A 26,835-nucleotide genomic window follows, 5' to 3' on the forward strand; every position below is an offset into this window, starting at 1 on the left:
GTGAGCGGCCCGGCCCTCTGCTCTCACCCGGCTGTAGCGGTAGTAGGAGCCGCGGCGGCTCATCCGCCTGGGCACGGCCCCTCCGCGTCCGGCGCAGGCCCTCGGCCCGGCCCCGCCGCTGCCACCATGGCGCTGAAGATGGTGAAGGGCAGCATCGACCGCATGTTCGATAAGAACCTGCAGGACCTGGTGCGCGGGATCCGCAACCACAAAGAGGACGAGGTGAGCGGCGGCGAAGCCCGGGGAGGGGCCGCTGTGTGGGGGATGGAGCGGACCGAGGGGAGGAGGAGGGAAAGGGGCGGTCGCGCTCGGTTCCGCTTTCCCATTCAGCGCTGTGGTGGTGCAGTGAAGGCGGATTTTGCTGTGTTGGTGTCGCTCGCCCGTACGGAGTGCTTTGGGTTGGGGGGGCCCTCACAGCCCCCCCAGCTCGGGCTGCACAGGGGACATCCACATATGGGGCGCCCGCGGCTCCGGGCAGTGCCAGCGCCTCGCAGTCCTCTGGATGAAGGGTTTCCCCCTCACACGTGGCCTAAATCTCTCCTCTTTTCATTTGAAACCATTCCCCTGTCTCCTAACACCCACGTTAGAAGATCCCTCTCCTCCCATTTCTGAGCTCCCTCCAGTTCTGGGAGGTACCTCTCCCTGTAGCAGTGGGGTTGTGTCCCACAGAGCATCTCACGCCCCTTATAGCAAAAACATGGCTTTCTCATTTCATAGCAGAAACCAAACGGGTGTGTTGGCTGTTATTCGCTGCTCTGTTAGAGCCACGTGCTCAGAAAATTAGTAGAGGTTAGATAATTAGTTGTTAGGAACGTGTTGTGTGAGGTTTCCTACATTGGTTTTGAAATGTCATAGGCAGCAGGGCTAGGGTTTAACCTGTTCCTTCCCAGTTATGTTAATCTTTGGGTAAATAGCCTCATGCTTGTGTGCTGCAGCATCTCTTTGCCTGCTGAACCAAGGTGCAGATACCACTTCTGAAACCACTTGATCTTTCCGATGGCTTTTAAGCAGATCACTGAATGCAGAGTGAGGCATTTGCTGTCAGTGATGGCTGCAGGACTGACCCTTCTGAGTGTGCTGTGCTCTGCAAACTGCAGCGAGCTGGAGGGGACTGGCAGCAGGTTGCTGTGGCATGCTTAACGTGCTGATGGTCTTGAAGCTGGAACAGGTACAGAGGCTGATAAGCACCTGCTGCCTTTCACTGAGCTCAAAGCCAATGTGTCACTCCTCTGTAAGTGAGAGGCCGATGTCAGTGATGGGTTTGGGGTGGTGACATGGTGCCGTTTGCTGGGCAGTAGGTATTTATGTGATGAAGCACATGTCTTCTGTAAGACCGTGTACTTTGGAGTCCTTCAGAGGTTTTGCTTCAGTAGCACAGAAGCAAATCTGGAAGCACAGGGCTGTTCCTTTGTGCAGCTCTGCGGGTGGAGCTGTCTGCTACTGACTCCCTGGGCTTTGGTTTGGTGCTTCCCAGGGAGTGGTCGTGGCTATCTTGTAATCCTCAGGTGATGCTACGAGATCAGAATAGTATTTTGAGGAAGTAGCTGCCAGGAGTCTTCTTACAATGCTTCTGTTGTTCACTGTCTAGTAAGTGTTGCTCAGATATTGAATGGAGTTGTTCAACTTGCTTGTGTGTGTCACAGGATGCGGATCTGAGCTGGTGGCACGCTTTGTCCCACCTGGGAGAGTATAAAACAGCATGCTTTGGTGGCAAGGCTGTTGGATTTCGGCTCGACGAGAGGTACTCAGCGAAAGAAAAGCCTCCAAAAATAAAAAATGGCACTGAAAGAACCAAAGGCGCAGTTATTGCATTTATTTCTGCTTCATTATTGCTTTTTGTTCTTAAACATGACAGCTTCCTGTCCCTCTGCAGGTGCTGCTGTGAGCTTTGGTACTGTGCTGACACGTGGGGTGGCTGTCATTGGGGTCAGGTGTAGGTTCTGCACATACAGCAGAGCTTCCCAGCAGGTTTTCTGTGTTCCAGCTTGGTGCTCATGTATTCCCTCCGTGCTGGGGCTTAGAGATGCACCCAAGCCCAGCTGTCAGGCCTAAGGAACACTGCCAGCTCTTTGGCAGTGCTTGAGATGTTTCCCTCAGCTCTGCAAAGGAGCTGGGGGTGATGGGCTCTTCAGCTCAGGTCTTTGCTGCAGAGTGCTTAATTACCTGTCAGAAACCATTTGAATTTTCATTTCTGAGCTGTATCCAAAGCTGACCCATTTCTTTAGCGTTTAAAATGCTGGAACAGGAGTGCTGTGGGGGTGGGACACCCCGATTTAATGTGGCCAGTTCTCTGACCGTCCTCCTGTACGGCAGACACTGATGTGGAGGGGATGGTGTAGCATCACTGTGTAGACCTCGTGGTTTAACACATCCTGCTCACTTCTCAACGCCACATACACATGCTTTAATTCCTGCAGTGTTTCCTGGTGCTAGCTGAAAATTTGAGAGAAAGCCATCTGTATCTGCAAGGTGTTCAGTCGGGATAGGAGGAGTTGTGTGGAATCCTATAAACTGTTCCAGTCTCCTGCTTGCAGCTGGCACAGCACTGAGGCTGTGCGCTCTGGCAGCGTGGCTGCCTGACAGCAGAGGAGCAGGGCTGGAACACAGCAGGGATTTTGAGGCCTGCTGAGAAGCACCTTGGTGTCCAGCCCTGAAAAACCCACTCAAGTGCTGGGCAGTGTGCAGCTCATCGATGGCAGACAGTGCTCTCAGTCACTGGTGCTCCATCCCTCACTGCCTGTCTGTGAGTGGCAGTATCTCTGAAAAGAGCCCATTATTCTGCCTGCTTTGGAGTGGCTCTGGAGTTGTATTGTTTGTTCTTCACGCCTGCAAGTCGCTGGGAAATGACAAAGCAGATGTGAGGATGGTGCTCAGAAGAGGGCCGGCGTGGGGCTCAGCTGCAGTGAGCAGCGTGGCAGAGGGAGCTGAGTGTGTGTGGCAGCGGAGCAGGGCACGGCCTGCACCTCCTGCAGGGCTGCGGGGAGAAGTGAAGGTGAGCCCAGTTTCCTCGCTGTGGCTGGGTTTGAGGTGGCTGTCTCTGTCCCAATGCTGAATGCAGAAAATGGATCCTCTTATGGGCGCAGTGGAGGATGAAGCAGAAGTTGCCAAAAAACTGCTACTGTGTGAGTTTGGGGGATATTCTTGTACAAAGAGCATCTTGGGGTTTTTCATTTAGAAACGCTCTTTGGTCCCATGTGCATAATGAAGCTTACCTTCATCAGAGCCTGAAATGCCTCGGGGGAGATGGCTGGAGCTAACAAGTGGAGAATGCGCTGCGAAGGTACTCTGCAGCTCTTCGCACAGTGATGTTTAAATAAAGGGAGTGCATGCTGTGTTCTCAGGGCTGTGTGCTTTTATCTGTTGCATCTCTGTGATCTTGAAACTTATTTGCTCACGTATGTCTTTGGGTAAACCCCTGAGGGCTGTTTAATTGCTGTGTAATTAATAAAATCATCATCAGACTGGAGGTATTTCTATTGAGAGAATTTGAATTAGACCACTACACACTACTTGCTTAATGTAAAAATAAAAAGTTTCAGTGCTGTTTATTGATTTATAAATCAGTTTGAGTCGAACTTGCTGTAGCTTTCCTGGAAGTCGGTGTCCCAGCTCAGATCATGCACTGCTCCCAGTGTGACTGCGTGGGGTTTTGAATGTCAGACCTGTCCCCTGGTGGCACCAGAAGCCATTAAACACTGCTCAAACCAAACATTGCATTCTGTGCTCATTTCTTTCGTTCTTTACATGTTTACTATTCCAAACTTTGTCTGCTTTACAGTGGTAACCATGCATTCACTGCACACTGTATTTTGTGCCCTCTGGTGTTAGCTGTGTATCATCCTCATCTTAAAACCCTGTGTTTAACCCTGAAGGTACAGAACAGATAGGGACTGCTGATGTTTGATGCTGTGTGGTCTGATTGGTGGGATGAACCAACGTTTGGCTGTCACCCACTTTTCCTACCTTTCCTGCTGTGTTTTGGAGATATCATCTTCGGTGCTTGATACCTTTGCTCTCGGTGTTGCTCCTCACAATGTTTTCAGTGTTGCTGGGGCTGTCTGGGTGCTGCTGTATTCCTTGGGGTCCACTGGGTAACAACAGCTCACGTCCACAGCTTTTCTTGACTCTTAGCTGCACGTTCACAGCATCACAGGGGGTGGAAGGGACCTCAGGAGATCGAGTCCAGCTCTCTTTCCCCATCACCATGTGCCCTTCAGCTTCAGGCTGCTGTTGCTGGGTGCTGGCTCTGCTCTTAGCACAGCAGCAGAGCTAGGAAGCGCTCCCTTGGAGACGCCCTTCGGGGTGGCAGAGTGCTCCTCTGTGGGCTGTGAGCAGTTGGGCCCATCCTAGGAAGGCTTTGGGTGAAGTGATGGGTGTAGTCAGGAGCTGGGGGTGATGTTCCCCCCCACACACTGGGGCCTTGCAGGTGTGATTGCAGTGCCCACAGATACACAGCCGCTTTCTCGTGGTGCGGCGGCTCTGCACGTGGGCTCCGTTTGCCATCAGCTGAGAGTTGGAGCAGCTGGATTTTGGGGGGAGGTGAAGTCGAAGCATTTCCTTCATATGGCTCATGAATGGCAGTGCTACACTGGGGAGATTAGCAAGAAGTTAATACCTGCTGATCCTTTAAAGCTTTGCTATTTATAGGGCCTCTCGTTCCCCGTCCTCCTGCAGGATTTGGTGTGCCGCTGTCAGGGAAGGACTTCGTTCTGCTCTTCAAAATGCCTTCTTTCAGTTTCAGATCTCTTTCTGAGCTCTGCGGTGCCCTTTTTCACCCTCTCTTAAGGAAGTTGCTCGTTGCGTCGCTCTCATTTCTGGGCAAGGTTTGCTCGTAGGCTGCAGGGACTGCTGGACATGGCTCAGCAGTCTGTGTGGCTCTGCTGGGGTACACATTATTTAATCTGTGTTATTTTCTCAGTCCTCTGGTCACGCAGTGCTTTGTCTGGGAGGCTCTTAGAGTAATGTTTAAAGAACTTAAGGGCTGTGAGCAATGACAGGAACGCTTTCTGGCTGTGTGAGGATGAGGAGCCTGCTCCATAGCACCCAACAGGCAGCACAGGCTGAGCTGTGGCAATGTGATACAGGGGTGGAGGGTTGGGTGACACCCCACTGGTGTGCTCTGTGTGCATAAAACATTCAGGGCTGGGTACAATGCAATTGTGGATCAGTTGCATGTTGCCTCTGTCACTCTTTCAGCATCTCAGATCGAGTGCACTGTTCCTTCTGCCAGATGTCTTTCATGTTAAATGTGACTTTAGGCTTCCTGTGGGAACTGCCTGGGCCCCAACTGCTCTCAGGCCAAGCATTCAGAATCTCAAACTTCTGTTTCGTGGGAGGTGTCACCCACAAGCTACTGTGTAGCTCCGCATTTGGAGGCAGTGCTTCTCCTGTTGGCCATGAAATCACAGTGCTGGGGTCAGCTGCAGCATCTCTGCACACCTCTGGCCCTGTGTGATTTCACCGTGCTGCCATGCACTGCTTATGAATAACATTCTTTGCTTCTAGCAGCTGGATGCCACAGCTTGAAGGCAGGACATGGTAGGAGGCCAGAGAGCAATTGGGATAACACACAGCACTCAGGGTTAAGAGTCGTGTCAGTTAAAAGCAGACTTTTGTGCTGAGAACTCCCTTTGGTGGCAGGTACTGCTCCCAGGACAGAGCTGTGCTTTGCAGGCAGAGAGACTGCTCCTGCCCTGCTTCCTCTGGGGCTGATGTGTTTCTCTTGAATGATGAGTGCAGTGGTGCGTGTGTGGCTTTCTAAGGAGACATTAAATCCTAGCTTTTATGTCTATATTATTTCTGTAGCAGATGCCTTCAGTGCTTCAATCATAATTAACTGTGGCCAGGAAGAGTCTGCACTGATGATTTTAGGTGATGCTTTTGCCATATCCCTCCTACAAGCACAGCTGTGATTGTTTGGGAAAAAGTGAAAGACCAAATGTTTAAATGTTGTGATTTACTGACAAAATCAGACAGATATCGATGTGGTGGACATCTCCAGGCTGAGCCTGGGGTGGGTGGTGTATACAGAGGAAGGGTGATCTGGTGTCACCTGAAATGGTTATTTCTGTGATGGGGGGGAGGAGCAGGGGGAAATGCACTGAGGGAACACCTCGGGGTACTTGCTGTTTCACTGTAAATAGCAATGCTTCCTGTGATGGGAGGCTCCTTTGGAATTAAGTCCTTACCTAAGCACTGTGTGTGTGTGAGAGGGTTTGGTTCTTGCAGATCTCCACTGCTTCCTCCCCATTATCTGCTGGAAACCTCCAAACAGAGACGTCCCTGCTAAACAAGCAGAACTTCTTTGCTTCCCACAGGCGAAGTACATCTCCCAGTGCATCGATGAGATCAAGCAGGAGCTGAAGCAGGATAACATTGCAGTGAAAGCAAATGCCGTCTGCAAGCTCACATATGTAAGTGCCTTGCTAAGATGCAGTGCTGTCACATCTGTATCTCCTCGTTCTTGCTGGCTAGCAGCTGGCCTCCTGCTCTTCTGGGCCACGCTGTGATGGCAGCTGCATGCACTGCAGGTGGAAGTGCTCTGACATCAGTTCCTGCACGTTCCCTTCCCTTTCTTATGCTGGCACCAGTGTTTGTGCAATTTCATGTCATTGAGCTGGGTCAGCAAGCTGATCTGTTTAAAACTAATCCCATTAAAAAGGTAATTTTTAGCTGGATAAAGTAAGAATGCATGGTTGCACAAGCACTTGAATCTGGTGGTTTTTTCTCTGTGCACAGTCCTTTGCAGAGAAGGAGAACTGTTAAAGAGAGATTTTTGTGATTCTGTTTAAAAAGTGATAAAGAAACTGTCTGCAGTACCCAGAGCTACTGCAGATTGTTCTACAGCTTCCTTCTGGTGGAGCTGGATGACATTAACTCATTCATGGCACAAAATGTAGCAGCGCTCAGTCACAAGACAGAGGTGCCTTCTCTTGTTATTTTTGGACCCTTGTTTCATCTTTCTGTGCTCTTCTGACTGATTTTTTTTCCCAAGTCTGTAGTTGCTGAAGTGTGTTACTTTGGCTTCTCTGCTCACAGTTACAGATGCTGGGCTATGACATCAGCTGGGCTGCTTTCAACATTATCGAAGTCATGAGTGCATCAAAGTTTACATTCAAAGTGAGTTTTCTGTATAATTACCCCAGTGCAGGCTGAGCTGTGTCACTACTGTATTTAGTGGATGCATTGATGTACGTTAGGTTTGAATTCTTCAGTATGGAAAGCAAATAGACTTTCTGTAGGGTGTGGGCAGTACTTGTCCAACCACCACAGGCTTCTCTAGCAGGTCTTACACAACAGCTGCCAAACCTTCTTGTGGAAAAGCTGGGCTGTGCAGCTTTTCCTTTGTTTCATGAAGGACACCTGAGATTCCCAGTGATGTATTTCATTGTGTAATTGCTTTGTAACTTTTCCTGAAAGATTTGGTCCAGTTCCCAGGTTGGGCTTCCATGCCCAAAAGCCAGGAGTGGGGGAGTGTTGCTTTAAGTGCAGCACAGACATAATAAATATTCCCCATTTCTCCTAATGACAGTCCTACTTGATTTCTACATCTCCTTGGCCATTGAGCCTGTTCATTCTAATGAGGGATGGGAGATGCTGATTTTAATATTGTAAAAGAGATGTGTTACAACTGAAGCTGTCACCTGTTAAAAACAGTTTGTGTTGGAAAACAGGAGAAAACTTGCCATGACTTTTCTGTTATGCAAACTCCATGTCTGTTCTTTAATTAAACATCTCTAAACTTTACGAAATGCCTTTTTGTCTCCTTTCCCCTCACAGAGGATTGGATACCTAGCTGCCTCTCAGTGCTTTCATGAAGGGACTGATGTCATTATGTTGACTACCAATCAAATCCGGAAGGTAAATTCTTGATTTCAGTTCCTGGTTTCTTCCTATTTGTATTTTCAGAGATAATAATTTATTTATTTGAAAAAAGAGATGTTAAAGTAGAATTCTACTCACATGGTTCTCAGTCCACTGCCATCACACAATCTCAAGGATTGATGCAGTTGTAGCATTTCTTGTAGGCGTCCTTGCTGCTGTTTCATGCCAACTCTGTTTATTTCCTTAATAACAGTGGGAATTCACCCAGTGTCTTTCCTAAAGACTCACATACATTACAGCCAGCATGAGCTGGGAAGTTCTGTTGCCCTTTAAAAAGTAATCTATTTGTCCTTAAAGTAGAATCTAATTTTCTCCCACCTGCCAAAGGTATCAAAATGAGATGCATCTGGCACAGAACCCTGAGGGCCTGGCTGTGTTTAGCTCTCCTAAGTTGTTTTCCTTGTTCACATGACTGCAGACTGTTAATTCCCATAGTTCTAGAGCAGATTGTGCTTTTCCCTTCATATTTCTGTTTCCCAATAACTGCAGCTATGGATTCATGCTCTGTCTTCCATGAGATCCAGCTTTATAATCAGCTTTTGAATGCACTCAGATATGACTGTTAATATATTTAATACACCAGTCTGAATCTTAGAAGTACAAAGAAACATGTTCTACACCCTAGCTTGAGTTATCTTTATGGGCTGAAAGCCATGGTGCTGCCAGCAGCTTGGAAGGGAAGTAATCTCATTTCTCTAATTGAGTTGGGGCACTGTTATGCACTCATTGAGAGCACTGTGCCCAGTGAGGCTGCTGACAATTGGGCTTTGCCTTACCAGGGTTAGTATGTAATTACCAGGGTTAGTATTTAATTCCTTTTTTGCTTTTTTAGGATTTTAATCATATTTGTGGTCTTGTCAGAGGTTTTTAAAAAATTATTTGCCATCTCTGAAATACCACTAAGGTATGATGTCTCTAATTGCTTTTATGATGCAGTCATCCACCTATTAATTAATTCTGATTCCTTATGTCTATTATTCAATGCCACAGTAGCTGTGTTTTAGCAGGTGTTGGAGGAGACTCTTCTTAATAGATAACAGAAATATTCCCATGGAATAGAAATAGAAGCTCTGCTTCTGGTCTGAATGAATAAAATTGGTTTGAAAAAGTGTTTACTCAACATCCTTTGTGATCTTAAATTTTTGAGCCTGTTTTTCCTTTTTTAGGATCTGAGTAGCCCTAACCAATATGATACAGGAGTTGCACTGACTGGCTTGTCCTGTTTTGTTACTCCAGATCTTGCCAGGGACTTGGCAAATGACATCATGACCTTGGTGAGTTGATATGGCTGAAATAACCTTCCTTCCTGTACTTCAAGAACATGAAATTGTTCAGATCTGTGTAATTTAGTCCTGTTACATGTATAAAGTGATCCTTTTTCCTTGTGAGCCCCTTGGGGAGCATTTATAAGTCTGTTCTGGGGGCTTCCCTTGGTTGTTTCTTTTAGTGGAGGTGATAAATGCCAGCCCACCCCTCCACGCTCCCATCAGGCAGTTTTGAGAGAGATGGATAAGGACCCGTGGACCTTGAGGAGAACCTTGGAGATGTGGATTTGTAAGAGCCTCACCCCAATTGTTTTGTTAACAGATGTCTCACACGAAGCCTTATATCAGGAAGAAGGCAGTGTTAATCATGTACAAAGTGTTTCTGAAATACCCAGAGTCCCTCCGTCCTGCATTTCCTCGCCTTAAAGAGAAACTTGAAGACCCAGATCCTGGTGAGTGGAGTTCAGTAACTTCTGTTCCAAAACGTCTGAGTGTAAATGCTTTTCAAGCTTGTGGGAAGAAAGAAGAGTGTGTAAAAAAAAAAAAAATCTGAATAATGCATTTTAAAGAAGTGTTCTGAAGTGCTTGGATTAGATTGTAGGTTTTTTTTTTATTATTATTAGTGTTATCTGTGTTCTCAAATGAGCTATCTGCTGTGAGGAGGGAAGGAGAATGGCAGTGTCCTTTTCTTGCTGGTGCTGGACCCAAACCAGAGGATCTCTACAGCCTGCTAAGGGTATTAGAAAGCAGCAAACTGAGGAAGGATGTTTAATTTTGGTTTCACATTTGTATGTTTACTGCCTCATCTTTGGTAATGAGGCTGAGCCGTTCCCCTTGCAGCACCCAGATCTGCATCATGTTCTGGGTGTTCTACGACAGAAGCTTCAATTTCACTTAAAGCATTTATGAACTCTTTTTCTCTTGCTTCTGTTTCCCAGGTGTGCAGTCTGCTGCAGTGAATGTTATTTGTGAGCTGGCTCGACGCAATCCCAAGAACTACCTTTCCCTTGCTCCGCTGTTTTTCAAGTTGATGACGTCATCAACCAATAATTGGGTTCTCATTAAGATTATAAAACTGGCAAGTACCAAATTGGGATCCTCATTAAATTATGTTGAGTGTGAAAACAGATTACTTGCTTGGTGGTATAGTTACGTTACATCTGAATGACAAAGGAACCAGAAATCTCTTCTGTATTCCTCAGTGTAACCAAAGAGGGGGAAATATTTTAGGATAAATGGGTTAAATGTAAGGAATTGCAGCTTAAGTAGTGTTTCCCTACTGCTTAAAACAGTTGTTGATTCAGTCTCATCTGTGCTTTTTTTTTTCTCAATAGTTTGGTGCTCTTACTCCACTAGAACCCAGACTGGGGAAGAAATTGATTGAGCCTCTGACCAACCTCATACACAGGTACGTGTGGCAAATACTGCTCTGTTCACTCAGGGTCAGTGAAATGGCTGTCAGGTGGGTCAGTAACTAGTTCTTTTCCTCAGGCTGGATGTGTTGGCTTTAGGTATCAAAAGATAGGGATGTCAAGGCTATTTCTTAGAATCACAGAATGAGCTTTTTTCAACCCAGGCCAAAGATAAGGGCAGGGCCACCAACCACCAGACAAGGCTGCCAAAGCCACCTCCAGCCTTGCCTTGAATTTCTTTGTGTGTCTGACTGCCAGAGCTGGATTTCTCTGGAGCATCCATGCTTTGCCATTCATGTCTCCATCTGCCATTCTTGAGATTCTGACCTTGGGCATAGGGTTTGTTTTGATCTTTGGACAAGATTGGTTCAGTGCTCTGTAACCAGTACTGAGCCTTGGAATAATTGCTTCCTGGCAGTTAATTTCCTGTGTGATTAAAGGTGTTAACTAGCTCAAAAATATTGCTGGCAACCCTAAAAGATGTGATTGTTTTATTCCCTATTTAAAATACTTGATTTCTGTTTCAGCACCTCAGCCATGTCGCTCCTATACGAATGTGTGAACACAGTAATAGCAGGTGAGAACTGAAATTTGTAACCTAGTGAAGAACACAGTGGACGTTGTCATTAGTTAATGCCGTTTAAACCTTTTTTAATTTTCTGTATTTATAACTGAGTTAAATTGCTTGGCAAACTGTGCATGTTTTGTTTCAGTGCAGCGCTGTAGCTGAAGCTCTTGGCTGTCAGCAGATGAGGCAGAGTTATTCCAGCTATCCTGTATTTGCTAAAGGCGAAAATCAAGCAGCAGCTAACAATGAATGATTATTTATACTTAAGCTCCTAAATGCTTTTAGAACTGTGAACTGTACCAGCAGCCATACAGTAGCAAATACTGTCAGTGCTTCGTGGAAAGCTTGCCCATGTTTGCCTGTTTGAGGAAGTTAAGAAGGTCACAGGGCCACCTTTGCTGCTGTGGGTTGTGTGCTGCTGGAGCTTCACAAACATCCAGTGTAGTCAGCAGCAGGAGCTGGTTTTGCCTCAAGTCTCTTGCTGGCTTGATGAAAACTCCAATTTAATTACATTAAACTCCAGGATCCGTTACTGCATCTCATTGCATTAGGGAAATGCTTGCTGAAATTCATCTGTGTGGTAGCTGGTGACGTATTTATAGTTGTGACTGCAGCAGAATATCAATAAAATCAGCTTTAATGAGAGCACAGTGTAAGTAAGGTAAAGCAGCTCTGACCTGGCTTTTACTGCAGTTTGTGCTTTTGTTTCCATCCTGCATTTGTTGCTTTCCTAAAGTTAAATGAAACCGTGGTGTGTGAAGGGGCCTTCTCTCCTCCTGAGCTGCCCCAGAGCTGCAGTAGGTGTGCAGCTTTCCCTGTGGGCCTTCGTGGTATTCTGTCTGTTCAGAAAACAGCAGCAATAACTGAAACGTGTGCTTGTGCTTTTCAGTTCTGATCTCGCTGTCCTCTGGGATGCCCAACCACAGTGCCAGCATCCAGGTATGGTGCTGCTCATGTTTGCTGGGGTTCCTTGTTCTGCTCTGCTGTGTAATCCCAACAGTGGTGGGGGAGTTGCCTTGTGTTCCTCTGTTCAAGCAGTAAATAACTCCTGCTGAGGCAGTCCTACAGACTGAAGCACTTCCTATGAATTCCTTTGGTTTAGAAAGCAAGTTCTTCTCTTCTAAAGGTTTTCTAACTCTTTTATTTAGCTACTGCTGTCAATACATCACAGTCTTTAATTGTTTTGCAATCAGTTCATGCAACAAGGCTACAAGAGGCCACAGGTCTTCCTCAGAATGCCTCCCTGTGTGCTACACCAACCCCTGTGTGTAAAACTCCCATCAGGAGTTGTTTGAATTCAGACCTTTAAAGCTGGGACTTTCTTTGTTTCTTCCAGCTTTGTGTACAGAAGTTAAGAATATTGATCGAGGACTCCGACCAGAACTGTAAGTATGTTGCTTGTCTTTATGACAGCTCTGAGCAGGCACTCATAGTGGAGAGATTGCAGCAGCCTTAATGCAGTGAGCTGTTTCTCCAAACATCTTGTTCAGTATTACAGTGCTGTTAGGTTGTAAGCAATTGTTGGGTCTGTAATGTGGAAATAATTTTAGATAGTGCTTCTTGTAATAAGCATTCTTTGAAATGATTGGGATGAGTTAATCCTGCAGCTTGTGGTCTAGCAAATCTAAAACACTACTCTTTCCATGCTGCGTTTTCCCTTTTAGTCATCTCCCTGCTTGGGAAAGTAGTGAGGGCTGTTCTGTAGTGGAAGCTTAATAATAAAATGTAAGAATATTATATTTTTTTTTGTCACAACAAAGAACATTGGAAAATCCCTTTTTGTGTGTGTGTGCCAGGAGTTTTTTTTTCCCCAGACTTTTTCCCATGGGAAAGGGGTCTCCTTAATACACCAGTGTTAATGCTCTTTGCACTGTGCTCATCCTGGGACACCAGTTCCCCAAACCCATAGGTTCTGTATGAGAAAGACATGTTTTGAAATGGGTAGTAAAACTTAGAGTGAGTGAGGGCAGTGTTCAGTCTGTGCAACTTTGGCCCCATGCATGGGACTGAAATGAAGGGGGGTAATCTGTGATGTGGTGCTTTTCAAGTGTGTTCATCCTGGTCAGAAACACTTACTTGAGTGTATAAAAGTTGGTGTGAGTAGAACTGGTGGATGTCAGAACTTGATGGGCAGCAGAAACCAGTATTTCTATATTTGGAAAGAAGTTTTATTGTGTCTTTCACAGTGAAATATCTGGGGTTGCTAGCTATGTCCAAAATCCTGAAAACACATCCCAAGTCTGTTCAGTCTCACAAGGACCTCATTCTCCAGTGTTTGGATGACAAAGATGAGTCCATCCGACTCAGAGCTTTGGACCTGCTCTATGGCATGGTATGTTTCTGCAGGTATTTCCCTTCCAGCCCAGATGACCCTTTAATTAGGAGTTGATTGGTTAAGAAAAACATGCAGCTTTCTCATCTCCCCTTCCTGGTGTTCTTTTGGTGATAACTGCCTTATTAAAGCTGTACCAGATCTTGTGTTTGTATTAAAAGACCTTAAAATACTCCCGTTCCAACTGCAGGAGCAACCTTGTGACAACTGAAAGGACCATGGTTACAGTTTGTGAAGTGCCTTTCATTCAGGGGCCTGGAGGGTGGACCTGCTTCCTTTGTAACACAGAAACTCAGGTCCATTGAAGAGCTAGCATCTGCTTTGCTAGAATTAGAAGCAGGAAACATCCTATTCTCGAGCCAGCACTCAGTGGCAACTCCTTCAACAGGTATCGAAGAAGAACTTGATGGAAATAGTGAAGAAACTGATGATCCACGTGGATAAAGCAGAAGGGACAACGTATCGGGATGAGCTGCTGACTAAAATCATAGATATCTGCAGCCAGTCCAATTACCAATACATCACCAACTTCGAGTGGTCAGTGGTTTTCTTTGTGTGTCAGCTTTGAAACCGTCAGCAGTGGCGGTGTGGAATTGGCTGAGGGTAGAGCTGTGTCCCTTTCACTTCTTGCAGGTACATCAGCATCCTGGTGGAACTGACTCGACTGGAAGGCACACGGCACGGGCACCTCATAGCAGCCCAGATGTTAGATGTAGCTATCAGGGTTAAAGCCATCCGGAAGTTTGCAGTTTCCCAGATGGCCATGCTCCTGGACAACGCTCATCTCATCGCCAGCAACACCCAGAGGAACGGGATCTGCGAGGTGCTGTATGCTGCTGCGTGGATATGTGGGGAGTTCTCAGAGTAAGTGTGACCTCAAAGCCTGGCTCACCTCCTCCTGCTTCCACAGACGCAGATTCAGGCTGCTGTGATTTCTGAGCTCTTCTCTCAAATCTAACAGAACGATCACTTCTTTCCCACTCCTCCACACCATAGCAGTCCTCAGTTGTTTGTAGTCAGGGCAGATGAACCTTGACCACTTCATCTTTCTTCTGCATTCCTGCCTGCCCAGGGATGGTTGTGGATATGAGCGTTCTTAAGGCAGTGAAGAAGCTCTTTAATTGTTAAGTCTAACTCTGTTTATTGTCATGGGCAACTCGTCCCATCAGCCTGCTTGGCTGACTGAATTGGTTTTTGATTTCTGAGGGCTTTTTTGCAGAACTTACCCTTCCTGAGAAGGAAGCTGCCTTTTTTTGCCCAGAACTGATCTGTACCCATAGTAGCACAGTCCCCAGTGTTGTTCATCTTACACAGACCTGTTTGTCCCTTGGTTGTACATGTGTATGCCTGTGCTTTTCCTGCCCTTCTTTCTGATATGTTGGGAACACTGTGGTACTGCAGGCCTGCCCGTCTGGTTTGGTATCATTTCTTTTTTTAATTACCACTTGAAACAGTTGAAATTCACATGGTAGAGGTGATGTTTTTAGGGAACACTTAAATGATACAGATCTGATTTTAGAAGTTCTGCCAAGACAACTGTAGCTGAAGCAGCAGCAAGAGAACATGCTTTCCCTATTCAGCTTGATTGCATCTTTACTTGGGAAGGGCTCCAGTTTCCCATTTGTAATGGAGCACAAATGCTTTTGTGCATCATTTTTTCCCAATAATTATTCCTTTGTGACTTGAGGTCACAAACATTGGTGCTGTGAACTATCCTGTGCATTAAGCACTGATTTCAGAAACAGAACCTCTCCTGTGTGAGCAGTGAGGTGTACAGAAAGGGCTGCTGGTCCTACATTGCCAGTGCAGATGGCACTTAAAAGTTGCAGTAATTAGTTAATGGAGAAAACGCTGCACTTGTGAAGGTGGAAGCTGAGGAGTTCCCCTGCTTCTCTGAAAGGATGACGTTGTAAGTTCATGCATGTTGTGTTGCTGCTGCTGCTTGGAAGGAGAAAAGATGCGGACGGCAGCCGATGGTGTTTGTGGTCTGACTTGTTTTTCTGCCACCCTTTGTGCTGCAGCTGAGGTGTCTGAAGAATTCTGAAGGCTGACTAAAGTGCTGGAGTTCCCCTGTTACTGCCTTATGTCAATTCTGTCTTTTTTTAGACACCTGGAAGAAGCAAATCAAACATTAGAAGCGATGCTGAGGCCGAAAGTTACTACTCTACCAGGCCACATCCAGGCAGTTTATGTGCAGAACATGGTGAAGCTGTATGCATCCATCCTGCAGCAGAAGGAGCAGTCTGGGGAGAAGGAAGCAGCTCAGGAGATCACGCAGCTGATGATCGAGCGCTTGCCTCAGTTCGTGCAGAGCGCAGATCTCGAAGTTCAGGAGAGGGTAAGAGAACAAGGTGCACGGAGCTCGAGCGTGTCACAGAGCCCATCTTGCACTGCAGCAGTTGAGAATGCTGCAAAGTGGCTGTGGTGACTTTAACTTATTTATTTTGTGCTCAGTGAGCCAAAAAGAGCAACCATACATTGATCGCTAGCGATGTCCCAGGGCGGTTGAGTTCAGAACACCTCACTCCTGCCTGCATGAGGAATTGTTGCTGGCTGGAAAGCAGAGCTGGAGAAGGCCTGTGTCTTGCTTTGTCTGTTCAAAGCAATAATTAAACACAGCTGGAAGGGGTGGGATGGTGCCTCCTTAATTCCCTTATTGCAGCAGTCAGTGCAGTTACCTTCAGCTGGCTTTCACTGGAGTTTGAGTGAGGCTTTCTGGTTCCCTGTTTTATATCAATTCTGAAATTACTTTTGCGTTTCTTCTTAGGCTTCTTGTATCTTGCAACTGATCAAATACATTCAGAAGCTACAAGTGAAAGAAGTGCCTGTAGCTGAGGAAGTAATAGCCCTGTTTGCTGGTGAGCTGAACCCTGTGGCTCCTAAGGCACAGAAGAAAGTCCCAGTTCCAGAGGGGTAAGGTTCCTTCTCTCGTGCAAAGCCACACTTAAACTGCTTAAGCCTTAAAGTAAAGCTGGGATATGAGTAGAAACCCTGAAGTACTCGGGGGTACTGAGCCAAGCTGTTTGTGTTCACTGCAACTCTTACCAGCTTGGACCTGGATGCCTGGATCAACGAACCTCCGTCAGACAGCGAGTCTGAAGATGAGAAGCCCAAAACCATTTTTCATGATGAGGAGCAAAGGCATTCCAAGCCCAGACATCCAGAAATGGATGAAGAGGAACTGGCCAGAGTGAGTGAATTGTTAAAATGCTGTTTTGTGCATAATTTAGTGGTAATGTTGTCAGAGTAATACAGTTGTACGTTAATGATGGTACTTAGTTATATCCTGGTATGTCTCAGCTCAAAACAGTTTTGTCATGATCAAGCTTCTGTGCAGCACAATTTGTGCAAGTAGGCAGTGTCCCAAATATTATGGGAAACCACATTTTGCATTCTGATGGCTCTTATGTCTCTTTGCTTGTAAGCAAACATTGTAAGCAGATTCTCTTTTCCTTCTAGCGTCGAGAAGCCCGGAAACAAGAACAGGCAAACAACCCCTTTTATATTAAAAGCTCTCCTTCCCCACAGAAGGTGAGTGAGTCACATTCCATCTCTTGTTGGCCTCTCGTGCCATGTCTCTCTGAATGCTGGTGCTGCAGCTTCCCTCTGGGGCACTTCTGGTTATTCTCACTGCAGTTGTAATCACTTAAGTGTGGTTACAACATCACTTCAGTCACACCACACCTGGTGTGACAACCTGCAGCTGATTTTGTAAGCCTTGTTTCTGTTGGAAAAGCTTGCAAATGACCAAACATCACGAGAGCAGCCAGCTCTGTGTGTTTCCAGTGGACCCCCAGTTTAAAAATAATGCTGATGGTCACAGCTTCCACTGCAGAGAGCAGTCATGTTTATCTCACCCCGGGAAGCTCTGTGTTTGGGTTCTAGCAGTGGCTGCCTCGAAGCTGCAGAGACACTTTTCTTCTTTGCCCTCGTGTCACAGAGTCCTGTGCAGGCAGTTTCTCCCACTCTGGGTGATGTATTTGGGGTTCACGTTGCAAGGTTGATGACTTGATGCCCTTGATGTTCTTTTCCAACTTGAGCAATTCTGTGATTCCGTGATTAAAAGCAGTGGGGAGAGTGAACTAACACTTCCAGGTCAGCTGTCCTTCATGCTGAGGCACCTCTTAAAACCCCACAGTTGTGGATCAGAAGGTCCTAATGGGCTCGTCTTGCCTTCTCCTCCAGGGAAAGGTCCTCTTTTATTCCTTTAGTGTCCCAGGGACTGCCCTCATTCTCCTCAACGTACACCTCTGATTTTGTGTGAAGTGGCAAATTGTTACTCATAAAGCACTAAGGAAGCCCTCAGAGTTGCAGCACGCCTTCCCCGTGGCAGCAGCAGGGTTAAAGCACTGCTGCTCGAGGCAGGATCTTTTATAATAGTGAGCAGTTGGCTCTGAAATACACCCAGATAGGATTTAGCACTGAGCTATTCCATTCCTATCCTCTAAAGCGTTCACTTCAGGGATTAAGCAGCCTGCTGTTTTGAAATGCCTATTTATATAAACCTGACAGTGCTCAGAGCATGCATTTTCATTTTCCCAGCGTTACCAAGACACTCCAGGTGTGGAGCATATCCCCGTGGTCCAGATCGACCTTTCTGTCCCCTTGAAAGTTCCAGGTAAGGGCAGAAATGTGAGCAGAAGTAATGGCATTGGATTCTTAGCTCTGAAGTAGGAGGAGCATATGTTCATAGGTCCCTCAGTGGCTCTGTGATCACATGCACTGAAAACAGTTTGGCTTCCTCTGTAGGAATGCCCATGTCCGACCAGTACGTGAAACTGGAAGAAGAACGGAGGCACAAACAGAAACTGGAGAAAGACAAGAAGAAGAAGAAACAGAAAAAGGAAAAGAGGGGGAAGCATCACCGCCACAATTCATTGCACACAGAGAGTGAGGAGGATATTGCTCCAGCCCACCACGTGGATATCATCACGGAGGAGATGCCGGAGGTCAGTGTCCCAGCAGTGCTGCGGTTGGAGTGCTCCTTTAAGAAGTGACTGATGGAGATGGCTGTGCTTTGCAGAGGGAGGAATGATCGTGTCTTTGTGCACTGGGGCTGTTGGGAGCACCGTGGGCATTCTGCTGTAGAAGTAATGCTGTCCAACAGTCTCTTGGTTTTTTATGCTCTGCTGCTTCTCTCTGACATTATCTTGCTGTCGAGTCAGCAGGTTTGCAGCTGACTGCAATTAATGGCACGTGCTTGTGATGTGATCTGTGTTTGTTCCTAAGACCTGTGTTAATCAAAAGCAAACAGCAGCAGTTCAGATCCTGCACTTTGTGAAGAGTGGCTTTCTGTTCTCAGTGAGCCTGGCAGCAGGACATTGATGTGTGCTGTCATTAGGACTGTGCCTGACAGGCTGCCTGCTCCGTGGACAGAGAGCTTAAGAAACACCAACAAACTGCACTGGGGGCGTAGAGCTTTACTTACAAGCTCCCAAGGTACCATTCTTGAGCTGATGGTGTCTTTCTCTCTCCTGCAGAACGCGTTGCCCAGTGATGAGGATGACAAGGACCCCAATGATCCATACAAGGCACTTGATATAGATCTGGATAAGTAAGTTTTGTATGTGAACTCTGACTAACCACAATGAGAGGGCTCAGCTGAGGCCCAGCAGACCAGGGCTCAGTCTGCAGTCTCCTGGGTGGAAAGCCCCAAGTCTCTGTCCATTCTTAGCTGTAACTGTAGGTGGCCATCCCCATCACGTTCCCACTGCAGCAGAGGTGATAAAAGCTGAGCTGCTAAAACGTTGGCAATCTGGGGAGGGTGGCTGAGCAGTGTGAGAGCACTGTGGCTGGGTTCTAGGAGAAGTGGATGTCAGAGCCTTTGGGGGTATCTCTTTGCCTCAGTGTGTGTTTGCACTGAGCGTGCTGTGTTCGTCAGTGCCTCATCCTGCTGTGCACAGGGCACGTCCTTCGTGTGCTCAGGGGACCTTCAGCATAGCGGATTCTCACGTTGAGAAATGTTTTGACACGATTGGGCCTCTGTACTGTTCTCATCAGTTCTCTTTCCATTTCGTACGAGTCGCTGTGCTCTCCTGTCACGTTTTCTCATGTCTCTGTCCTCTCTTTCCTTCTGTGCTTGCACTGCTATGTCTGTGTCACGCTCACACGCAGTCTGGTTTCAGGGAAGCCTTCCAGGTAAGACTGTATTGCTAAGTGCTTGACCTTCCTATCTCAGCTTGGTTGATTTTAGTGGATGGCATAAATCCGTGAGGGGTCACGAAGCTGTTAAAGTCATTGACCCTCAGATTTATGTGGGTGTTTTCCTTGCTGCCCTTCAGCAGAGAGGCCGTTGGGTGTCCTGAGCTGGTGGTTGCTGATTACATGTAAAAAATGAACTGTTAAGTAAAAGCTGTAGGAAAAGAAGCAATTGGTCAGCTGTTTCTCATTGATATTTAGGCAGCGTTTGATGAGAGTTGAATAAATTTGTGGTGCTTCTTCTCTTGAGTAATGGATTCTGGATATAATGTAAATCTGAACTACTGGTGGTGCTTTCTGGAAACAGTTTTCTGATGTGAAACACAGCTCTTGGCCATCACAGTACAGGGCAGCTTCACAGCATAAGCTGCCAAACATCTTGCTGCTGAATGCCATTTCCAGTCAGTGATGTCTGTAGGTTACCCACAGCTCTGTAGCACCTGAGTGACCACTGTAACCACGAGCTTCTCTCTCCAGTCACCTTCAAAACATTGCTCAGCTTTCCAATCTGAGTGCAGTGCCTGCACTTACTTTGATAAACCTGATTTTTGGTACACGTGCATGTGCTGGGATAGGTTTGGGATCCAACCTGTAACCAGCAAGAAGGAAGCAGAGAACCTGAGTGAAGGGAGCTGACACTGTGTGTGTTTCAGACCCTTAGCAGACAGTGAGCAGCTGCCAGTGCAGAGACACAGGAATGCTGAGGCCCTGAAGACGCCGGACTCGGAAGCTCCACCTGAAGAGAAAAAAAGTAAGAAGCCCAAAAAGAAGGAAAAGAAACACAGAGAAAAGGAGAAAGACAAAGGAAAGAAGAAGGAGAAAGAGAAAAAGGTGGTAGAGGAGGAAGAAGAGAGAAAGGTAATTTGAGGCTTCCTTGTAGCAGCAGGTTCTGTGGGTCGCGTGTGCTGCTGTGCTCTGTGCTCGTTGGTTAGGAGCAGTCACGTTGGCTGCTTAACAAATGGGTGTTACAACCTTTCATTAAACCTGGTGGCCATAGGAGAATGTGTTTAAAGATTTCTGCTAATACAAATGGCACTCACTTAATTTACCAGAGTTCAGTGGTCAGCAGTGTGTGCAGCAAACCTTCGTGTCTTTGGAGGCTGAGTTTTCCCATGCTTTCTCTGTTTAAAAGGGAAGCTCCTTCCTCCGAGTATGAGGAACTCAGCTTTGTTCTGTTTCCATCTGCCCGGAAAGAGGTGTTAATCTGATGCTTATTTACTGACTTCAGAACGATACCAAAGCTGCAGTGCTGACTTCTGTCTCCTCTCTCACTTCAGGAGGAAGATTTGGATTTCTGGCTCTCGACGGCTGTGCCGCCCATCTCCAGTGCCCATCCACAGGTAGCATCACACCACCAAAAGGAAAAGTTGTCTCACAGCTGTGTCAGTGCTTTGTTACGCTGCAGGAGGGAAGGGAGCAGTAGGTTTCATCTGCCCTTTCACTGCTGTGAGGCAGTGAAGCTGTGGCCCCAGTTCAGAGGCTGCTGGGGAGGCTCTGTGCCCACCACGGTGCAGGTCAGTGGCAGTGAGTGCAGGTGTGGCTGCAGGCTCAGAGGGTTTCAGTGTTACATTCTTGAGCTGTGGTCTGGTTCACACTGAGAACTAAAACACCAGCAGTATTCATAGAGTTGAGGGCCCCAGTCTGAAAGAAAAGTAATTTCTATAGGAGGCTGCAGTGAGATGGGGGATAAGGAACTGATTCCCTGCAGAAGGTCTTTGCTGTGTCTCTGTGCAGCGTTCATGGACATGAAGTGAAAGCAGTGATACCACCTTACTGTTGTGTAACTTTCAGATTAGTCTGGGGGGAGAAGGGTGTCACTGTCGCAGTTTCTCTTGTGGGATTCAGCTGTTCCTACTGTGTTCCATTAGTGTCATAATCCTTCTGATAATCCACTCAGAGCGGGCCTCAAGTGAGTGCTGCTGTGTCTGAGCCTGAAGGGGTGAAAAAGGAAGAAAGGGAAGAGCAGCAGGAAGAAGAGGAGGAGGAGGAGGGAAAGGTGAGCACTTATGAGCTGTGTTCTCCCAGTGTCTCCTGTTCTTAGAAATGAACACACGGGGATTGGCAGTGAGCTGGGGCTGCCTGACCCCAAGCAGCACCTTGGCCTTGCTGCTCTCACTCCTTATATGTCCACGTGGGCTCACCTCTGAAGCTCATCCAGGTTCCTTTGGCTGTTATCCATTCCTTCTGTCACTGCTCAGCTTGGTGCTGTCTGCAAGCTGCTCGATCCCACTGTCTGTGCCACTCATACAGATACTGAACCCCATCTGTCCCAGTGTGGGGCCCTGGGGGCCTCCACTTGGACACAGAGCTGTGGCACTTTTAAAGCTGAGCTCCCAAGCAGCTGAAAACATTCGGCCTTTGCTAATCCCGGGCTGCTTTGGGCTCTAAAGCATCAGTGTTGGAAGGTTGGCACGTCACTCAGCACAGAGTGATTGCTGGGGTGCAGGGAATGAGGGGTAGGAGACAGCGGTTGCATTTCTTTAAGAGTTTGTTACAGTTTCCCACTGCTGTTGTAGAAGTCCTCCAAGCATAAGAAGAAAAAGCACAAGAAAGAGAAAGAAGAGAAATCAAAGGATAAAAAGAAATCCAAAAAGAAGCATCAGCACAGCGAGGAGGAGACAGCAGAGTCTGTGCAGAACGGAACACTAGATGATGAGCCACTACCAGTGAGTAGCTGCAGGAGGAAGGCAGGAGCTGAACTGTGCTGTGGGGAGGGAGGACATCAGCTCTCCCTGCAGGAGTGTGACTGCCATCTGTTTCTTTTCAGCCCATGTCCAGCTACCGCCTTCTTGCTGAAAACACTTACATTAAAACGGTGAGTTTGTTGGCATCCACATCCAGGGAACTGCTGAGGATGGCACTGCAGCTTCGTTTAGCCTTCAGCTGAGATGTCTTCCTGCTCCTTGGCAGGACTGTGTGCTTCTCGTTGTCCCGTGGCTGCTTTAGCTTCTCGTTACAGCTCGCCTCGTGCCCATGGTGCTTTCTGCTTCAGGATCTTCCCTCTGATTTCTCTTTCCTCACTTGCAGACCTACGATATCCAAGGAAACCTCCAGAACGACAGCCAAGTGACCGTCTCTGTTATCTTTGAGAACAAAAGCACTAGCTTCCTTAAGAGCATGGAACTCAATGTCCTGGACTCTCTCAACACTAAGATGCTCCGACCAGAAGGGTCCTCAGTGCACGATGGGATCCCGGTGCCCTTCCAGCTGCCCCCTGGTAATGCACGGCCTCCCTCGGCGTTCTGGGAGCACACCCAGCCCTGCACTGCCCTCTGCTGGGAGGATCCTTTCCAACTCCTTGCTGCTGCTGGCTGTTCCTCCTTCAGGAAGATGCAGCTTTCTGCCTGGGTGTTCTCTGGGCTTTCACACAGCTCGTTGTAAAGGATAAGGCTCCTTACAGCAAAGCTGTACGTGCAGGTGGTTCTGCAGGGCTGGGAGTGCAGCTGCCAGGGTTCCCTTTTCAGGCTGGCACACCTGCCTGTGCCAGCAGGAATCCCACGCTCAGGTGTTTGCTGTGAGGTTTCAAATGGAAGAGGACTCTGACTCCTACTGAGTGCAGCTGTCAGTGCTGCTTTCCACGTGTCCACAGGTTTGAGCGTTAACTCAGAGAGGGAACTGTGCACGTCACACTCTTCCAGCTACGTGGAAGAGTTCAAACTTGGTTCAGAAATAGTGGGAGCGTAAAGCTGAGCTGCTGCTGATCACTTTGCTCTCATTGCTGTGTAGAAGTGGATGCAGTTTTCTGACCTGACCTCTCCCTCTCCTTTCTTCATGCTAGGGATCTCCAACGAAGCCCAGTTTGTGTTTACACTGCAGAGTATTGTTATGGCTCAGAAGTTAAAAGGAACACTGTCCTTTATAGTCAAAGTAAGTGCAGCTTCAGACTCCGTGCTTCTGCTTCCTTTGGATCCGCACAGGGGAGCTTGACTGGGGTGGGGAGCACTGCTTTAGAGCTTTTCCTAGGCACATTTCATCCGTGCTGCAGCTGATTGAGGCATAGCTTTGTGTGACATCTCGAGCAGAGTGCCCTGAGTCCATCAGCACATCCCAAACTTCATTCCTGAGCGATGCAGCCTGGGACATCTACTGCTCTGTCAGATAAGGTCACTGCAGTGACGCATCTGCTGAGGAGAGGAGGGCAACCAGTTAAAGGAGAGGCAGCTCAGGACTTTGCCGTGCTGCTGTTTGGATGCTGGCAGCTGGCACAAGGCTGAAACAGCAGGAAGAAAATTAATGAGGTGTAATTCAGGCAAACACAACTGGAAAATAGAGCTGGATCTGCCCAGCCGTGTTCCTTCTGCTCTGGGTGTGTGTGTTGGCTCACTGTGGCCATCCTCGCACCGATCCTTCAGGCCCCACACAGCTTTACCAGGGGGAGCTGAGCCTTAAGGCCTCATCCGTGCCTGTCTCTGGAGGTGGGGGTGGTGCCTCCTCGGGGCTCCCGTTCATCTCCTTTCCTTTGACCTGTTGCAGAACGATGAAGGTTCAACCCATGAAAAGCTAGATTTCAAATTGCACTTCAGTTGCGCCTCATACTTGATCACGACGCCTTGCTATAGGTAAGTGCCATTAGGGGGCAGCTCCTGCTGCCCACACGGAGCTGAGCTTTGGCTGCGGGGCTCCATCTGCAGAGAGCACTGCATGGTTTCCACTCTGGCTGCTCGGGGTCGGTTTGGTGGCAGTCTGTTGTGTCCTGTAGTGCCTGATGGCCGCAGCACGTTGCTGGTGCTCCGCGTGGCAGGGAGGGGCTGTGTGGCAGTGGCTCTGCTGATGCCACGGGGCACTGTGGTGCTGAGTGAGGAGCAGTTCCCACGTTTGCTCTGCACTCACCCCCCTGGAGCTCAGCACTGTGCACAGTGTGTGTCCTGGCGTTCTGCAGGGTCAGTGTGGGGCTGTCGTGGCAGATCTCACTCGACTTCGTGGCCCAGGTACCGACTTTGCTTCCTGTATTGCAGTGATGCTTTTGCCAAGCTCCTGGAGTCTGGAGATCTGCACATGAGCTCTATTAAAGTAGATGGAATTAGCATTTCCTTCCAGCATCTACTGGCGAAGATCTGTTTTCACCACCATTTTTCAGGTGAGCTTTATTGCCGAACCACGCTCTGAAATTCCGCAGTGCTTGGGGCAGCGGAGATGGATTTGGCAGAGCCACTTTTGAGCTCTGTGATGTTTTTGTATCCCCCGATTGAGCTCTGCCGGGGTTGCTGGGTCTGTTCCTCGGGGCCACGCAGGGATAGCTCCTCCCCACTAAGAGCGAAGTGCACACTGAGGCTGCCATCTCACGGGGGCATCTCTGCTTCCTTCCCAGTTGTGGAACGCGTTGATTCCTGTGCGTCCATGTACAGTCGTTCTATCCAAGGTCACCACGTCTGCCTGCTGGTGAAAAAGGTGAGGGGGGGAGACCTGGGAGGAGTGGAAATACAGCCGAGCCTGAGCTCATGGATTTGTTTTCTCTCTCGAAGGGAGAGAACTCTGTATCCATAGATGGGAAATGCAGCGATCCCACCCTGCTCAGCAACTTGCTGGATGAGATGAGGGAGACGTTGTCCAAGTGCTGAACGTCGATCCGGAATACCCCGACCAGAGAAACACACCCAACGTGTAAAGACAAGAGACCCACGTGTTAAGGTTTCTCCCTCGTGCGCATGTACTATCCTGGGGCACGTGCTTTTCAGTTACCTCCACCATCGTTTGCAGTTTAGACATTTTAAGGCTGTATGTTCCCTTTTGATTTCGAGACTTTTTACAAACTGTGGTGTTTAACCCTTTCTGGCCCAAAGAGATCCTGGTGACGTGACTGGAGGGGGGGAGGGGGGGTGTATTTATTGAGCAGCTCACGGTGATCCTGTGCCCCTTCGCCATCCACGTGGGGTGTGGTGCTGAGCAGGGGGGCTCAGAGCAGTGCCCTCGGGGCGGTGTGGGGACTGTGGTGGTGGAGGCTGCACCTGAGGCCTCTGTCGTTTTTTTTTTCCTTCAATGTGATGATGATTGTTGTTGTTAGCTGAAGATCCGCTGTGGTCAGCTCACACCCCGCCGGGGGCTGTTGGTGGGGGCTGTTGGTGGCTTCGTGCCGGCAGCGGCGGCCTCGAGCCTTAACCTTCCCGAGGCGTTGGGGGGGGGGGGGGGAGCGGTGGCAGTCGCTGTCTGTCCCACTGTGCTCCGCTGATGTATTTTGAGTCCACTTCAATTTCACATTCCTGAGAAGTGACAGCGTAGCGCCGAACCGGAACCGCCCCGGGGTCCGTCCCTCGGGCTGAGCACCGCGGGGGGGGGGACGGGAGCGGCCGTGTGTGTGACTGCAGTTCCTCAGTGCAGGTCCAGCCCTCCCCACCCCCGGCGCTGGGTGCGCTGCGCTGGGTGGGGGTGGGGAGAGGGGAGATGTGCTCCTCCCGTGTCCCAGGGGTCACCCCCCCGTCCCCACGCGTGGGTTCCCGCGGCCGTGGCTGAGCCCCTCCCGTCGATCTCCGCGCGGTGGTGCCGGAGCTGCGCGCCGTTCACGGATCTCTTATTTTCTGTCGACATTCCCTAAAAACGAAACAAAGACGAGAACATCCCACGAGCTGCTGTAACGGTTTTGTGTCGAGATGATCCAATAAACTTTGAAAATGAAGTGAAGTTTTCGGGCTCCGTAAGGAGTGGTTCCCCCCCCCTCCCCCCCCCCCCACTCGTGTTCTCGTGAATAATTGAGCCGCTCTGCGGGACGGAGCGTGGAGGAAGATGAGAAACCCCCCCGGGCTCCGCGGACGCCCCCGAGGGCCGCGGTGCTGTGACTCAGCTGCGGGATGGCGTCAGTGCTTCGTCCCGTCCGTATCGCCTCTAATTTAATCCATTAGGGTTTCTAAGAATAACCGGCTTTTACTAATTACAAAGGAGCGCGGGCCGCGTCACAGCGCGCCCCGATCTGTACCGGCAGCGCCGAGCGCGGGGAGGGGACACGGGGGGGGGGGGGGGGGGGGGGCGAGGACCCACTGGGACCCCCTCCACTCTCCCGACGTCTGACGGATCTCACACCCACGAACCCCGGGCACAGTTTGGGTCGGTCCACCGCTGCTGTGGGGTTGAAGGGGGGGGGTTGGGATCGCAGTCCCGGGAGGTGTTGGGGGGGGGGGGGGGTCTGAGAGGGCTTTTCCAACCGCAACGACCGCGATTTCAGAGAGGTTGGGGGTCGGTTCCCCA

At 48.6% G+C, this 26,835-nt stretch overlaps 1 protein-coding gene and 1 long non-coding RNA gene across 3 annotated transcripts in view; both read left to right on the top strand.

The window, feature by feature from the left end:
• On the top strand, positions 1–25,497 carry AP3D1 (adaptor related protein complex 3 subunit delta 1). Of its 2 annotated transcripts, XM_065745879.1 has the most exons (32): positions 1–222; positions 6,318–6,413; positions 7,039–7,119; positions 7,780–7,860; positions 9,051–9,158; positions 9,472–9,601; positions 10,088–10,227; positions 10,484–10,557; positions 11,089–11,138; positions 12,019–12,068; positions 12,466–12,514; positions 13,316–13,461; positions 13,850–13,998; positions 14,095–14,325; positions 15,568–15,799; positions 16,229–16,374; positions 16,510–16,651; positions 16,921–16,992; positions 18,004–18,079; positions 18,211–18,410; positions 18,942–19,015; positions 20,313–20,517; positions 20,937–20,999; positions 21,557–21,655; positions 22,176–22,325; positions 22,427–22,474; positions 22,687–22,876; positions 23,438–23,526; positions 24,133–24,218; positions 24,615–24,736; positions 24,968–25,047; positions 25,122–25,497. In XM_065745879.1, exons 1-32 carry the CDS (start codon positions 127–129, stop codon positions 25,215–25,217), a joined length of 3,651 nt encoding a protein of 1,216 aa, XP_065601951.1. In that variant the 5' UTR covers positions 1–126; the 3' UTR covers positions 25,218–25,497. The 2 variants fall into 2 exon arrangements, with proteins under 2 accessions (XP_065601951.1, XP_065601952.1); XM_065745880.1 differs by lacking the exons at positions 1–222; positions 6,318–6,413; positions 7,039–7,119 and having other exon boundaries at positions 7,819–7,860; positions 9,121–9,158.
• LOC136054650 (uncharacterized) overlaps positions 1–26,835 on the top strand; it is a 32,980-nt gene that overhangs the window by 1,618 nt on the left and 4,527 nt on the right. The window lies entirely within an intron of this gene.

This window comes from Cyrtonyx montezumae, unplaced genomic scaffold (genome assembly GCF_038088225.1).
Source record: "Cyrtonyx montezumae isolate F1298 unplaced genomic scaffold, pur_monq_1.0 scaffold_39, whole genome shotgun sequence".
NCBI lineage: Eukaryota > Metazoa > Chordata > Aves > Galliformes > Odontophoridae > Cyrtonyx > Cyrtonyx montezumae.